A 13,542-nucleotide genomic window follows, 5' to 3' on the forward strand; every position below is an offset into this window, starting at 1 on the left:
GCTTTTGTCAGTCTGCCTCAGTCAGTCAGCGGTCTGTGTACACTGGTGCACCGGTACGTTGTGCCACGTAGGCTCAAAATGCCGAAACCCGGGATCGAACCAGGGACCTTTAGATCTTCAGTCTAACGCTCTCCCAACTGAGCTATTTCGGCGATGTAACGTTGCAAGTTACCGATATATAATAAAGGTTTCCTGTATACTCGATGAAGACGATCATTGATTTGCTCATTCATTCATTCATTCATTCATTCATTCTTTCATTAATTCTTTCTCCATATCCATCCATCCATTATCTATAGTACCGGATTGTCCGTCACGGTCGTGTGAGGGCTGGAGCCGATCCCAGCTAATATTGGATGAGAAGGCGGCTTACAGTCTGGACAGGTCGTTCAAATATTCTATATTACAGTAATTTAAGTCAACATCGGTGCATAGACATCATTATTCTAACAAAGAAGGAAACTCGATTACACTGATGTCTGCTTCATAAACTTTGTAGTTTATGTCCTAAACATACTAATGTAACATTCTCACAGCTCATGGTTTCTGACACCTGAATAGTTAAATTCGTGTTTTATGTATATTTATGCTAGATTAGTTGTGCATTTGCGTTGTTATCATTTATTTATTAAGACCTGTTTTTAAAGAGCCATATTTGTTATGGAGATTACAGTGATGTTCTTGGTTGATTTCAGAGGTTATGTTACTGTGGTAGATTGATTATCCCAACTGTTGAGTTTCATTGCTGCCATAGTGAGATGGACATACAGGAGGCTGCCTCAAAGGAAGGGTAAATGCATTCAGACATGCAAAATAGTGTGCTGTAGTGGAAAATACTCAGCAACAGTGTGAAGTGCACTTTGTTGCAAAGTGTGTAAAAGCACATAACCAATGAAAATGAATCTTAAAGTAAAGTATGCCTGAAGTGGATTAAACATACTCAACTGATTGGATTATATAAAAGGAGCTACCCACTAAAGAGGATCTCAACAGTCTTGGTTTTATTAAGCAACAAAAACGAATACTTTGACCAAATACTTGAATATGGGCTCCGTGTGAAAGATGCACTTATAATATATAATAAACCAACAAACTGAAGATGATATTGGGAAAACAATTATTTATTTCCCTCCTCTCCCCGAGGCTCTACAAAGCCAGAACAAAATTCAGAGCTTTTGTTGTCACGTGCACAAGGAACAAGCAGCATTTCAAAATGAAATACTTAGTTTGCAGACAATTATTGGGTATTCAAGGCGCATAATACAGCAGGTACAACATGACATCTTAGTTGAAGCCTGTCCATCTCCAAACAATGAATAATTTTTGTGCATCAGCTTTCAGTGTAGTGTTCTTTCAGCAACATTAAGTGAAGGCTATGTCGCCCCCAGTTGTCAGTCTGTTCTTTGTGCTGTCACTTCCTCTTAGACTTGTGTGACTTTGTGCTGTCAGTGTGTGTCTGGGCTGCTGACAGCTGTCTCCACGCGTCCACAATGAGCGCCAGCGGTATGACGATCCACAGCATGTTCATGAACACAAAGTAGAACCAGAAGTAGATCGGGTGTCCCAACTCACTGTGAGCGTAACCGTCTCTGTGCTCAAGGAAGAAGTAAAGCACTGCTCCATACAGCTGACCTGGAATCAGATTGTGCAAAATACCCATCATGTAAATACGATCAACAACAACAAATTTGCTTATGAGTGACAGTTTTTGTAGTGACCACATCATCTTACCTAATGAAATGATGAGCTGCAGAACAAATCTGTAGGGCTTGTTAGTTAAGAAGGCGAACATGACCCAAAAACTGAAAGGTCCCCATAACCATGCAGTCACAGTCTCCATACAGACAGTGAAGTTATCCGCTCTACATAGGGCAAGAAATATTCATTATACAGTTAGTTACAGCTTGTTTTTATGTCAAAGCTCAACATGGTTCTGTGCAAAAATGAACTCACATTACATATCGACTGTCTCCTTTGGAGTATTCTTTCCCTGTGAGATAGAAGTTTAAAACATGTTGTTTAAAAGAGCCCTTCCTGACTGCACCATCGCACTTTTCTGAACATGTTTTCTCCTTGTTTGTACTCACACAGCTGTGACAGGAAACTCTGGTCTCCTGGAATAATATCATAATACAGCGAGAACCAGCCCTCAATGACGCTGTGGATGAAACCACAAACAGCAAACCAGCACACAGCCAGACGCCTCAATGTGCCCAGCCTGACGGTGGTCCCTGTGTGGCCGGTGATCAGCCAGGTCACGAGAAGAAACACCCCAGACACAGAAAACAGGAAGGCCAGAATCTCTGACATGGACCTGTCGTTGGCGACATAGGTGGGAATCAGCAGGTTTCGTGGCCAGTAGGGATGAAGAGTTGCTGATGTGGTATCCATCGCCTGTTACAAGAGAGGATGGTCAACACCATTCAAAAACATCCACAACAGGCTTAAAAATAATATGTATATCAGTTTGAATAAGCACTTCCTGCTCTGCACTGATAATGAGTCTAAAAAAAGTTAGTTGCTAGAGTTTTTTTTATAGCAGACAAAGTTAACAAGCTAAATGTGTATTTTGTCCTTACCGGTGATGCTATCAAACTGGGTGTCCAGCCACTAAAAGTTTAAGCTTTGTATTTAGAAAAAAAAGGAGTATTAGATAAATTCAACAATATCTTTGAGGTCCAACAGTTCAATGGTCTCTGACTACAAGCCACATCAGTGCAGAGGGACTCAAACACGGAAGTCACTAGAGTAGGGGGCGGATACTTGTGATTGCAAGGACCAATCAGAGGCCCGAATGCATAGAACTAGCGGCACATGCGATCTGCGGGCATTTTGATTGGCTCTTCATCTCGGAACACTGGACGTTACCGTGACAACCACCAATGAAAACGCGTCTCTTACCCCGAAAGACCGTCCCTGTTTTTATGACGATGATACTAGTGATATGTCTACAGACGGTGAAGGGTGAAGTTCGAGGTATCTTTCCCACATGTTCTTCTTTGACGTGGCTGTAGGAGGCAACCTTGTGAGAGCAACACTGACCTAAAACACTGCTAACCTCTAACTGTATGACCGCAGTGAAGTCCTTTTTAAGTTGGCTATTCATCAGATATTCCCTCCGGACATGGCTGCGTCCTCTTCCTCAGTTTAAAGCCTCTGTTGGCAGCAGGAGGACGGTCAGCTCAGCTCTCAGCACCGCGGGCTGAACCGCTGGAGACTGAGATGGGGACCATCAATGAATTACTGTTAACACAAAAACAATGTTATTTCAATACCTTCATAATGACTTGCCAGTATTAGTGAAAATTATGGCTAAAATATTATTGTTTTATTTATTTATTTATTATTGTTTCATGCAGTACCTTTATTTAGTTTGTCAGTATATAGTTGATTTATTTTACATGAACATGTTGATTCAAAATAATGGATTTTTCTGTGTTGACTTTGACTTAGTGACAAATCATTACCAGAAATCATTTTTTTCACTTTTTCAGTATACTTTGATCCAGTGACTCAAAATCACTGCCAAAGTGTATCACTACACAGCCTGCAAAGGACACACCAATTTATAATGGGTTTTAGTGCTTCCTTTAGTTTACACTAGTGGGTATTTTTATGCATTTTTAAAATCCTCTTTATATTGGATTTTCTTATTTTATTCAGCTCTAAAATGCAGTATAAAGTATAAAGAGGTGTGTCATTTTTACCATTTAAAGTGTAAACTATATAAGATGAGAAAACAGTGAGTAGATGAATCTGATTACATTATTAGAAAAAAAACATTAAAAACATATTTTATCCAAGAACTGTCACAGAAAATTATTATAGTCCATGTGAAATGAGAGGAAACGGGCTGATCTGAAGCATAAAAGCATACGGAAACATAAATAACCATTTAATATTAATAATACACTATAATTATGTCCAGAGATTATCCACCTTGAAAGCAATTTAAACGTGTTCACGTGAGATGTCTGAAAATCAGTATAATTTCAATGAACGACAGGTCCTAACTTTGCAATTACCAGAATAAAATATTTCGTAAACGATAAATTAGTCCGTAATCTTTGTGAAGAGAAAAAGTTGTCCTCCCAAGCCGTGTCAGGGATCTTATCCCTGCCGTGACCCGGATTCGAACCGGGGTTGCTGCGGCCACAACGCAGAGTACTAACCACTATACGATCACGGCGAGCTACTGGGAGTCATAGTGAATCACCGTACAGAAGACATTATGAAGCCATGCGGGGGGAAAGGTTATTTGTTGAGCTGTCTGTCGTCAGAGAGCAGGAGCTACTAATGTTTCAACAGATCCACAGAGTATCCCCGGGATACCTCAAATCTACAACAACAAATGGCAAACATTTACGCCTATTTTTTTTTTTTACATGAAGACAAAGCTGTCGTTTTCGTTTTCTTAAAGTTCAGTGTTGGTCGAAAGAATCGGCTAACGTCGACATAAGGCAGGCTTTCCACAATATGTACCCGCGATGTGCCTGCTACATGAAACCTAGTTAGCTTGTGGTATGCTAAGTTTCAGCATGTTTAGCGGTTTATAGCTGGGCTGCATAACTTAGTCTTATTTGTCACTGTGCCCTGCTTTGTCGTTTCACCAGCCGTACACGGAGACATTTGCCAAACACAGTCACAATGAGAACAGAAGTCATCGCGATAACCGCTTAAAAAAATAGATGAACTAAACAAGATGTAGGTCCCATATGGTCTAGCGGTTAGGATTCCTGGTTTTCACCCAGGCGGCCCGGGTTCGACTCCCGGTATGGGAACTGAGCTTTTCTTGTTTAAATTCATTTGATGAAGGGAAAAGTCACGAGCAGACAGAACCAGAAATTTCTTGGCCATATTTTTGTAGGATGGTTACAAATCAGAGTGCAACGACATTGAGCATGCAAGATAAAATGTTGTCATTTGGGTTATTTACGAACATAACAGCATATTTTGTGAGTATTGGTTGCTACGGTGATACGAGTAAATTACTTCAAATGCACTAATGTTTTGCCTTCAAAACTGAAGTCCTGACTGATTTCTGTGTTTTACTGCGACGGGTTGAGTCTAACCACACGTGATTTACGTCATACGTCACATGATGCTATACGGAAGTAGCGCAGGCTATTTTTTTTTTACGTTGAATGGCTGATTTCCAGTAGAAACGACCGCGGTAAAGACTGTAGAAGAAAGCATTTGAGTTAGTAGATACAGTCGACATGGGTTTGTCAGAATGTGAGGAGTCTTCTCTGTTACTGGACGAAAAGCTGCTCCGTTTCATGGACCAGCTGGAGTTACTGGAGGAGAAACGAGCCACTCTGAACTCTCTCATAGAGCAGGTAGCACAGAAAGTAGAGTAGAGTAATGTCTTGTAATGTCCTTTTAGCAAGCCTTCCACCCTCAGACATGTATCTCTGTTTATATATGTGTTTATGAATGAATGCAAGCTACACAAAAGATCCTTTTTTAAACTCAGTTAAAACAGCACTTCTGGTAAATAACTAAATGTTTGCCAAACCTCTCATTTGTGATGGTTTGCTGGGTTTTGTAGTATTGTGTGTTAGTAAACTGAATATCGTTTAGATTTGTTGTGTTGATCAGACTAAAAATGAAATGTGTCAGCCTGGGCTCTAGGAAATTGCGATGGGCAATGTTTTATAATCATCTAATGCTTTACAGACCAAACCATTAACCGATGAATCGAGAAAATAAGCATCAGATTGCAGGCCTCATATCCTATAACAACCAACATCAGTGCTGCTTCTCAAATTTGCCAAGTCCATGTGTGCAACTCTTACTGTTTGAAGTCCTGTGTTTAAGTTACCATCTCTCTCCACAGGGATGGTTTTCCATTTCCAAGGCTCGATATTCCATGGGAAATAAACAAGTCTCTGCACTCCAGTATGCGAGTGAGATAGAGCCACTGGTCCATGTTAATGCCAGGTGGGGAAATGAACGCTACCAGGTTAATTGTTGGCTACTGGAAATGAATTTGCTATTTTTATGACTTGCGTTTATGTGTTGCAGAACTCTGGACAGCGGTAAGGTGGATTTCTGCACACAAGGGGTTAAACAAAAGTGTAGTAATGAGACTGGAAAGGATGTGGGGTCAATAGAGGATATTGGACCTCAAGAAGAAGGTGAGTCTACTATTGTCCACGTGGTGTTAGGAAAGGAATGTTGTAAACTAAACTAATGCAGTTTTTATTCATGATGTTGTGGTATTTCATAGGTGTCAGGAGAAGAAACAAACCAAAAAAGGCTAACACAGAGAAAGAGGCAAGTAGTAAGAAAGCTCCTGAAGTTACTCAAGCAAGAAAAAGTGACCAAAATCCTCAGCAGGATCCATTGAAATGGTTCGGGATTCTGGTGCCACAATCCCTTAAACAAGCACAGTCGTCATTCAAGCAAGGTATGATGCTACAAGATCCAAAAGAGTCTGTGTTTTGTTCTGGTTTAGGTTTAAAGCAGTCAAACATTTGCTTTTCTAATATGTTATCACTTAATAATATAACCAAGACATAATTTTGATTTGATGTGTTTGCACTTGACACTACTAAGGACAGATTTTCGGTCTTTTCACAATATACCAAAACAGCCATGTGTCAACAGTTGTACATACGCAGCATAACTAAACATGCTGCTTGTACAGAAAAACACCACCAAATACAGAAACACTTTTAACCTGTCAATGATTTAAAAATGAGCTGAGTGATGCATGGTGACACTGCAGTTTGGCTGAGCATGCTTGTTGGACTTAAATGTCCTCTGGAAACATTTTATTGCAGATTTTCAGTATGTGTTATCAGGTCAGTGAAGACGGTTTCTTCATTTGCTTGTGTTTCATCTGTTTGAATGTGTTTTCTTTAGTTGAAGTGCATTCAGTTCTCAGGGCCACATTAGATTCTTTATATTCAGCATGTAGGAATCTTCTATAGAGTGTATAGACAGTGTATAGAAAGTGCATTTGCACACTCAAAACAAAGAGCCAAATGGAAATGCATATTAAAAAAATAGATAAATAAAGTTAGATAATGGGAAGAAAAAGTGAAGATCTGTTTTCTTGCTGGCAGATGAAGTTATTTAAGTCAAAATGGGGAATGTGACATATTACATTTAAAAAAAATAAATAAAATGAAAACCCTACTTACATGTGACATGACACCTCTAATCAGGCATTTAAAAAGAACATTGTATTTCTATTGGAGATGATGGTACTCTTATGTTTGTGTACAAAATGAAACTGTTGTTAGTGTACTACTGGTTGAATGCTTTTCCTCATCCCTCACCTTCTCTCCTTTTTTCTGCCATATTGCAGTAATAGAGCTGTCAGCTGAGATTGCGACCCTTCAGACTGCAGTTCTGATCGCCAGACAGGACCTGAAGCTCAGCCTGAGAGACAAACACAGCCTCCAGGAGAAATTCTCAACAGCCCAGTTGGACATGGTGGCAAAATAACTAATTCCATCAGATGATTCTGAGAAGATCCTGTGGCCACAGATGGACTGGAGTCAGTAGGTTATGTTTCCGGACCAGTTGAACTCAACAGTGATCCTCCTGGTGAAGTTTTTATGGATGTAGCAGTTCCTACTTGATTATTAATTGATAGTAGATTATGTTTGATTTTTGTTCTGTTTCTACTGTCTCACTGATAAATGTGTGAGATTAATGTGTTTGTGACTGCTGTCTTCGACGTTCAATAAAAGCTGTGTTGTAGTCTGTAAGATTATGAATATAAACAGAACCTTTGATTGAAAGGAGGCTCCGGCTGATTTCGAATCTCATATTCAGGTGGACCAGCTCTTTACGGTTGCGGGGATGATGGTGCGGTCATGGGAGTTTGGCCATCCATACATTTGCTATGTGGACTTATGACCGTGTGCCCTGGAGAATCCTATGGGGGGTACTGTGGGACTATGGGGTGTCGGGGGCTGTTGCTACGAGCTATCTAGTGCCTGCATAACCAAAGTGAGAGCTGTGTCCGTTTTCTTAGCACAAAGTCAAACACTTTCTCACACACCAGGGCTGCTCCTTGTCACTGATCCTGTTTGTGATGTTCATGGACAGGATCTCGAGGCGCGGCCGAGGTGAGGAGGGAGTCCGGTCTGGGAACTTCAGAGTTGCGTCTTTGCTTTATGCAGATGACGTAGTCCTGTTGCCTTATTCAGACCGTGACCTGCAACATGCACTGGTACAGTTTGTAGATGAGCGTGAAGCAGCCCAGCTGAGAGTCAGCACCTCCAACTCTGAGGCCGTGGTTCTCTGCTGGAAAGCGGTGGACTGCTCCCTCTGGGTTGAGAGTGAGTTGCTGCCCCAACAAAGGGGGTTTATGTCAGGCTTTTGTTCATGAATAAGGGTAAAAAGGAGCGGGAGATGGACTGATGCAGGTGCTGTACTGTTGTGGAGCTGAGCTGGAAGGCGAAGCTCTCGATTTCCCAGACGATCTACGTTCCAGCTGGGACATCCAGAGGGAACTCGGAGTAGAGCCACCGCTCCTTCACATCGAAAGGAGTCATTTGAGGTGGTTTGGGCATCTGGTCTGGATGCCTCCTGGGTGTCCCCCCTTGGAGGTCGTCAGGGCTCCTCCAACAGGGAGGAAGCCCTGAGGCAGACCCAGATGTGGCTGGAGGGATTATATATCTCATCTGGCCTGGGAACAAATCAGGATCCCCCAGGAGGAGCTCAGAAGCACAGCTCAGGAGAAGAACACCCAGATTAGCCCGATGCCCCACTCCGGATAAACAGAAGAAAATAGATAGATGGATATAAATACAACCTGTCTGAAATGTTTTGATAAATGGTCAGTACTACTTTCATACATCATTTACAACTTCTTTGTTCTTTATAAAGGAGTGGATTCAAATAGTCTTTAATGTAATTTTTCGGAATAGTTTTTTCTCTGATTTTTTTTTTTTTTTTTTGAGTAGCTGCTACTGAGAGATGAATATTTTTATTCTATAAACAGAAATCTTAATTCCAAATATTACATCAGAGGAAAGCGGCCTCCTCTTACTGTAGCGACACGAGCATAATTAAAGCATCTGACTGAGCGCCACCACCCTCAGATCCACGCAGCTCGACTGGGGACAGCCGAACATTACCGGGAACTGTCGAAACGGGAAACGAAAACTCCCGTTTATTGTGTGTACTTCCTGGTCCAATTATAATATTGTCTGCATGTCTCCATGAGCCACGGCGCTCTGCCTCCCCTTCACTTGCGTCCGAACGACGGATGGGAGCGCAGAAACAGCGGATGTAGCCTCACTATTATGTTATTGATATTTCCAGACATCCGCAGCAGCCCTTGTAGCCCGATCGTGGCCGATGTCGGCCGTGCAAGCGACGCAACTCCTGCTTGGAATTTAATTTTCTTTTGTCTGCGCAACTGGCAGCAACATTTTTGATGTGTGAGCAGGGATTGGGAGGTAAACACGCTGGCCTGCGCTCATGCTTAGAGGCGAGGTGAGATTGATACCCCAGACTCAGATTGTCCTTGATAGCAAGTTGATTTTTACTTCGGAGCGGAGGAACTGTGGGCTCCAATGGCGTCAGTTTCGAAGGTGTCTATTCTGGATTACTTTAATATTGTGTTTGAAGGTGAAAATGGCAAAATCGAGTCCAACTGCAAAGCTTGTGGCACCAGAATCCAGGCGAAGAGGAGTGTCACGTCCAACTTCGTAACGCATCTCAAGGTAATGATTTCTAAATAAGATGTGTGTCTTTGTTAACATGCAGGGATGAGGCATCTGCACTTACTCTCATCCTCATCATATTTCTGTCAGCTTCAGCGGAAACAGCTGGATCTTCAGTATCTTTTTATGCACACTACAGTGTCAGCTATATATAACCTGACTGTAGAGACTGTTGCTTCTCCACAAGGATGGATTCACTCATACTGTGTCTTCCTCCATATATGTTAAAACAAGGCTGTGTGATGTAGAGATGTATACACCTAAATAGTGTATTAACTGTTCTCCCTGACAACCAATAACATTGTTGTGCCCCACACTGTCTCTCTCCCGTTCAGCGGAAGCACCAAGCTATGTATGATGACTTTGTGAAAAGGAAAGATATGAAGAGAGAGGGTTACTCCTCTGCTTCCCTGCATAGTTTCACCACCAATGGAGGCAATAGCCGCTACACTCTCCCCATCAGTACTGGAGTGGGAGTAGGAGGAGGAGGTGGAGGAGGGAGTGTTGGAGGAATGGGATCTCTGGAGGGAGGAGTAGGAGGAGGCTCTGGTGGAGGGGTGACCAAGTTTGACAGACATGATCCACGTCAGGTGTGTGTTGTAGTCCATCATCGCTTGAGATGCAAATAACCAAGCTGCTATTTATGACTTATGAAGTATTCATTGTGGTGAATTTGTGATGATGAGGGCTTGTGTTGGTTTTTGTCACCACAGGTTCTGATCTCTGAGGCTATAGCTAAGATGATTGTGCGTGATCTGCAGCCAGTGTCCATAGTGGAAAATCAAGGCTTCAGAGAGCTGCTTCAGCTCCTGGAGCCACGTTACACTCCCGAGACGAAGCATTACATCCAGAGCCAGCTCCTCCCAGCCTACGCCTACCAGGCACAGCTGGCAACCCGTCAGGCCCTGGCCTCAGCACACGCCCTCAGTCTCAGCCTGGATCTCTGGAGGGGCTTAACTGGAGCCACTTCAGGGTAAGGAGGTAAAACCAAGCAAACACAACATGATTCCCATTTGGTTTTGTTCCCTCACTGAAGAGTCTGCCTCTCTCTCTCTCTCTCTCTCTCTCTCTCTGTATGTCTGTAGGTACCTCGGTGTCACCTGCCATTTTCTTACATCTGATTGGCAGATGCGTTCAGCTCTCCTGGCGTGTCTTCCCCTGACTGGGGGAAGCTCTGGGAATCGTGTGCTTTCAGATTTTGATGAAGTGTGTCACTCTCATGGCGTGTCAGGGAGAGCCTTTCGTGTAGTTGCGGGCCCTCTCCTGGCAAGAACAACAGTAAAGCCATGTTGTCTTCCTGGTTTCCTTGTTTCACCTACTCTCGCCAATGGGCAAAATGAAGATGATGAGGAGGTGGACAATGGTAACAACGTGGGGGAAGGGATCAGGAATGGCCACGGTGATGGTGGAGAGGAGGGAGAATGGGAAGACTCGTGGGAGCAGGGTCTGGGTGTTTGTCGGGTGGACTGTTTCTCTCGCTCTCTTGAACAGTGTGTCAGAGAAGGGTTACGCTCCTGTTCACAGCTCTCTTCCACACTGGCCAAGGCTGCCTGTTTCTACAACTACATTACCTCTGCTGTCCCGCCTGAGAAACTTAGCCAGGTGTTTGATGGCCTTGGGTTGACCGTAGGGGGACCAGGAAATACCCCTCTTGCAGCAAGAGACTGGGCTGCTCAGCTTAAGGTATGTCATATTATATATATACAGATGGCACTTTACTTTAAGCCCCACTATTTAGGAATTAGTACAAGTAGAACATAGGAAATTAATTATTTGTCTGTAATATAATACATTACAATGCAGTCGTACACTAACTTACATTCTAAAGAAGACATTCTATATGATTAAAGCTATGTTGTATTGTCTTGTCATGTGTTTTATATGCCTTTTATCAGTTGTTTGCATACTGCTGATAAATGCTAGATAGGGGGTTAAACTAAAGTGTTGCCAGTCTGCAGTATGTGGACATAATAATTAAATTCATAGCCTGATTATGTAGCTGTTTCAGCAGGATTTATAATATAAGACTGAAAAATGCAAGATCTCTGCAAGGACAAAATCAAGAGTGTGTTTCCAGTTTTCAAAATATTAACTTTTTGTGTTGTGTTTTTTGATGCAGGTGCTGCGGCGGCTGCTGGACTCAGTGGAGTTCCTGGAGGAGATGAGTGGTCCGGGGAAGTTTGCCCTGGGTAGTTCAGAGAGAGCCCTACTGAGGGAGCTCACAGACACTTTGGAGCCCTTCATTGAGGCCTGGGACATGGTGTATGGGGACAGACAGGCAGACATACAGACAGATAGACATGTGTCCATCAGCCTGGCTCTGCCGTGCGTTCTGGGCCTTCGGAAGCATCTCTCTGAGACGTCGACCCCCCACTGCCCCTCTCTCCTGGTGGGCCTCAGCCAGGCTGTAGAGAGTCAGCTGTCCCCTATCCTGGAGGACCCCCTCTACATCACTGCCACCACCCTGGACCCCCAGTTCAAGCTCACTTGGAGCAGCAGCCTTGACTGGCACAGACAAGTTCTCTTAGAAGAGTTATCCAAGCATTCCACTGCCTCCAGCCCCATAGACCCCAACACAGACCTACATCCTCTATCCCAGACCCCTCCTGCTCCAGCTCCATCACCCGTGTCTTCTCTTTCTCGGCCCTGTAAGCTGTTCTCTTTCATCAAGCAGAGACCCACAACACAGGCCAAGAGCCTCGAGCAGGAGTTGGCTGTTTACCTACGAGAGGAACCCACAGACGAGGAGGCTTTGCATTACTGGCGGCGCAAAGCAATTGACTTTCCTTTGCTTGCCCAGGTGGCCAAGAGGGCGTTTACCATACCTGCATGTGGCACTGTAGTGGAGAGCATTTTCACTACTGCTGGGAGCTGTCTGCGGCCAGAGAGAGGCCTTGTCTTGCCAAAGAACCTGGAGACACTCATCTACCTCAAAGCCAACTACAGATTATTATGGACTTAAAGCTAAGAGTCAGCATTTCTTTTACTTAAATAGTAACTGGAGGCTTTATATCTCCAGTAAAGTTGCTTCTTGGATACCAACATCTGTTTCTCTCTGAACTGAGCTAGCAGCATAACATAGTCCTCGTACTACAGACCATTTGGCATGAGATGGAATTAATCACCCAGAATTTCAGAGCGGAGGCTCAGTCTTCAGTCTTAAGAAGGGTTTTCCAGACTGCAGTACATGTAGGTGTGGATTGCTGCCTGTTTACCATGTAGCCTGCACACACGGACTATCATTTCACATGCTGTGGACCGAGGGGACTAGAAGCAGATCAATACTAAAGCATTTACTTTGACATTATTTTGCCAGATCAAGGTCTCCAGACAAACACAAGACCATGAAGCCCCCCTCTCTATCCTCCCACCCCTGAAGACAGCTTGTGTCTGTACTAGCTAACACTGACATACCAACAACAACAAAATAGTCAGTTTTTGCATACTGTAGCATATGATTTATGTCCACTGATACACAGTAACCAGGTTGTGGCTAATTCATTAGATTTTTTTGAAGGAAGATGTCCGCTGCTAAACAATTCGTTCAACATTCAACATGCTAAGCATTCTTTTTCCCCCTCTATGTATGCCACTGGGACATCATAATAAATGAGTTTGACTTCTGAATGCAGAGGTGTGTGCAGTTTCCAGATGTGTGTGCACTCATGCTTGCATGCATGTTACGCAGTGTTTTTAGTCATTGGAGAAACGCTAAAATCTTCTTCAGATATATCTTTTTTTTTTTAACCCTAATTCATTTTTATATTTTCCTCGGCCTGTCCTTTATGACTCCACATGTGCTCTTTCAGAGTGGAGGTCAATTCCATTTCATTTTCTTTATCAACACTTT

General features: G+C 43.1%; 3 protein-coding genes and 3 non-coding genes across 6 annotated transcripts; 3 read left to right on the forward strand and 3 right to left on the reverse strand.

The window, feature by feature from the left end:
* Positions 1-79: 79 nt before the first annotated feature.
* On the reverse strand, positions 80-152 carry trnaf-gaa (transfer RNA phenylalanine (anticodon GAA)). Its single transcript has one exon. It is a non-coding gene; the product is annotated as a tRNA-Phe (tRNA).
* A 948-nt stretch (positions 153-1,100) lies between these two features.
* LOC139210220 (3-beta-hydroxysteroid-Delta(8),Delta(7)-isomerase-like) lies at positions 1,101-2,391 on the reverse strand. The gene is made up of 4 exons (XM_070840226.1): positions 2,088-2,391; positions 1,954-1,990; positions 1,732-1,862; positions 1,101-1,632 (listed from the first exon to the last, which is right to left on the reverse strand). The coding sequence occupies exons 1-4, from the start codon at positions 2,389-2,391 to the stop codon at positions 1,412-1,414; spliced, it is 693 nt and encodes a 230-aa protein (XP_070696327.1). The 3' UTR covers positions 1,101-1,411.
* A 1,726-nt stretch (positions 2,392-4,117) lies between these two features.
* On the reverse strand, positions 4,118-4,189 carry trnah-gug (transfer RNA histidin (anticodon GUG)). The gene has a single exon. It is a non-coding gene; the product is annotated as a tRNA-His (tRNA).
* Positions 4,190-4,709: 520 nt separating this feature from the next.
* Positions 4,710-4,781, forward strand: trnae-uuc (transfer RNA glutamic acid (anticodon UUC)). The gene has a single exon. It is a non-coding gene; the product is annotated as a tRNA-Glu (tRNA).
* A 371-nt stretch (positions 4,782-5,152) lies between these two features.
* Positions 5,153-7,686, forward strand: LOC139210128 (coiled-coil domain-containing protein 115-like). The gene is made up of 5 exons (XM_070840106.1): positions 5,153-5,339; positions 5,840-5,943; positions 6,028-6,140; positions 6,233-6,412; positions 7,319-7,686. Exons 1-5 carry the CDS (start codon positions 5,220-5,222, stop codon positions 7,456-7,458), a joined length of 657 nt encoding a protein of 218 aa, XP_070696207.1. The 5' UTR covers positions 5,153-5,219; the 3' UTR covers positions 7,459-7,686.
* Positions 7,687-10,820: 3,134 nt separating this feature from the next.
* On the forward strand, positions 10,821-13,285 carry LOC139209282 (zinc finger BED domain-containing protein 4-like). Its single transcript, XM_070838930.1, has 2 exons — positions 10,821-11,375; positions 11,812-13,285. The coding sequence occupies exons 1-2, from the start codon at positions 10,821-10,823 to the stop codon at positions 12,652-12,654; spliced, it is 1,398 nt and encodes a 465-aa protein (XP_070695031.1). The 3' UTR covers positions 12,655-13,285.
* Positions 13,286-13,542: the final 257 nt, after the last annotated feature.

This window comes from Pempheris klunzingeri, chromosome 11 (assembly GCF_042242105.1).
Source record: "Pempheris klunzingeri isolate RE-2024b chromosome 11, fPemKlu1.hap1, whole genome shotgun sequence".
NCBI lineage: Eukaryota > Metazoa > Chordata > Actinopteri > Acropomatiformes > Pempheridae > Pempheris > Pempheris klunzingeri.

What these genes read in the sequence shown, in the direction of transcription:
- LOC139210220 (XM_070840226.1), bottom strand. Translation starts at nt 2,391, where the DNA reads ATGGATACCACATCAGCAACTCTTCATCCCTACTGGCCACGAAACCTG. An exon ending in GAGTTTCCTGTCACAGCTGT is followed by an intron (nt 1,991 to 2,087) that starts GTGAGTACAAAC and finishes TCTATCTCACAG; the next exon opens with GGAAAGAATACTCCAAAGGA. An exon ending in GGAGACAGTCGATATGTAAT is followed by an intron (nt 1,863 to 1,953) that starts GTGAGTTCATTT and finishes TGCCCTATGTAG; the next exon opens with AGCGGATAACTTCACTGTCT.
- LOC139210128 (XM_070840106.1), top strand. Translation starts at nt 5,220, where the DNA reads ATGGGTTTGTCAGAATGTGAGGAGTCTTCTCTGTTACTGGACGAAAAG. An exon ending in CTGGTCCATGTTAATGCCAG is followed by an intron (nt 5,944 to 6,027) that starts GTGGGGAAATGA and finishes TATGTGTTGCAG; the next exon opens with AACTCTGGACAGCGGTAAGG. An exon ending in ACAGTCGTCATTCAAGCAAG is followed by an intron (nt 6,413 to 7,318) that starts GTATGATGCTAC and finishes GCCATATTGCAG; the next exon opens with TAATAGAGCTGTCAGCTGAG.
- LOC139209282 (XM_070838930.1), top strand. Translation starts at nt 10,821, where the DNA reads ATGCGTTCAGCTCTCCTGGCGTGTCTTCCCCTGACTGGGGGAAGCTCT. An exon ending in ACTGGGCTGCTCAGCTTAAG is followed by an intron (nt 11,376 to 11,811) that starts GTATGTCATATT and finishes TTTTTGATGCAG; the next exon opens with GTGCTGCGGCGGCTGCTGGA.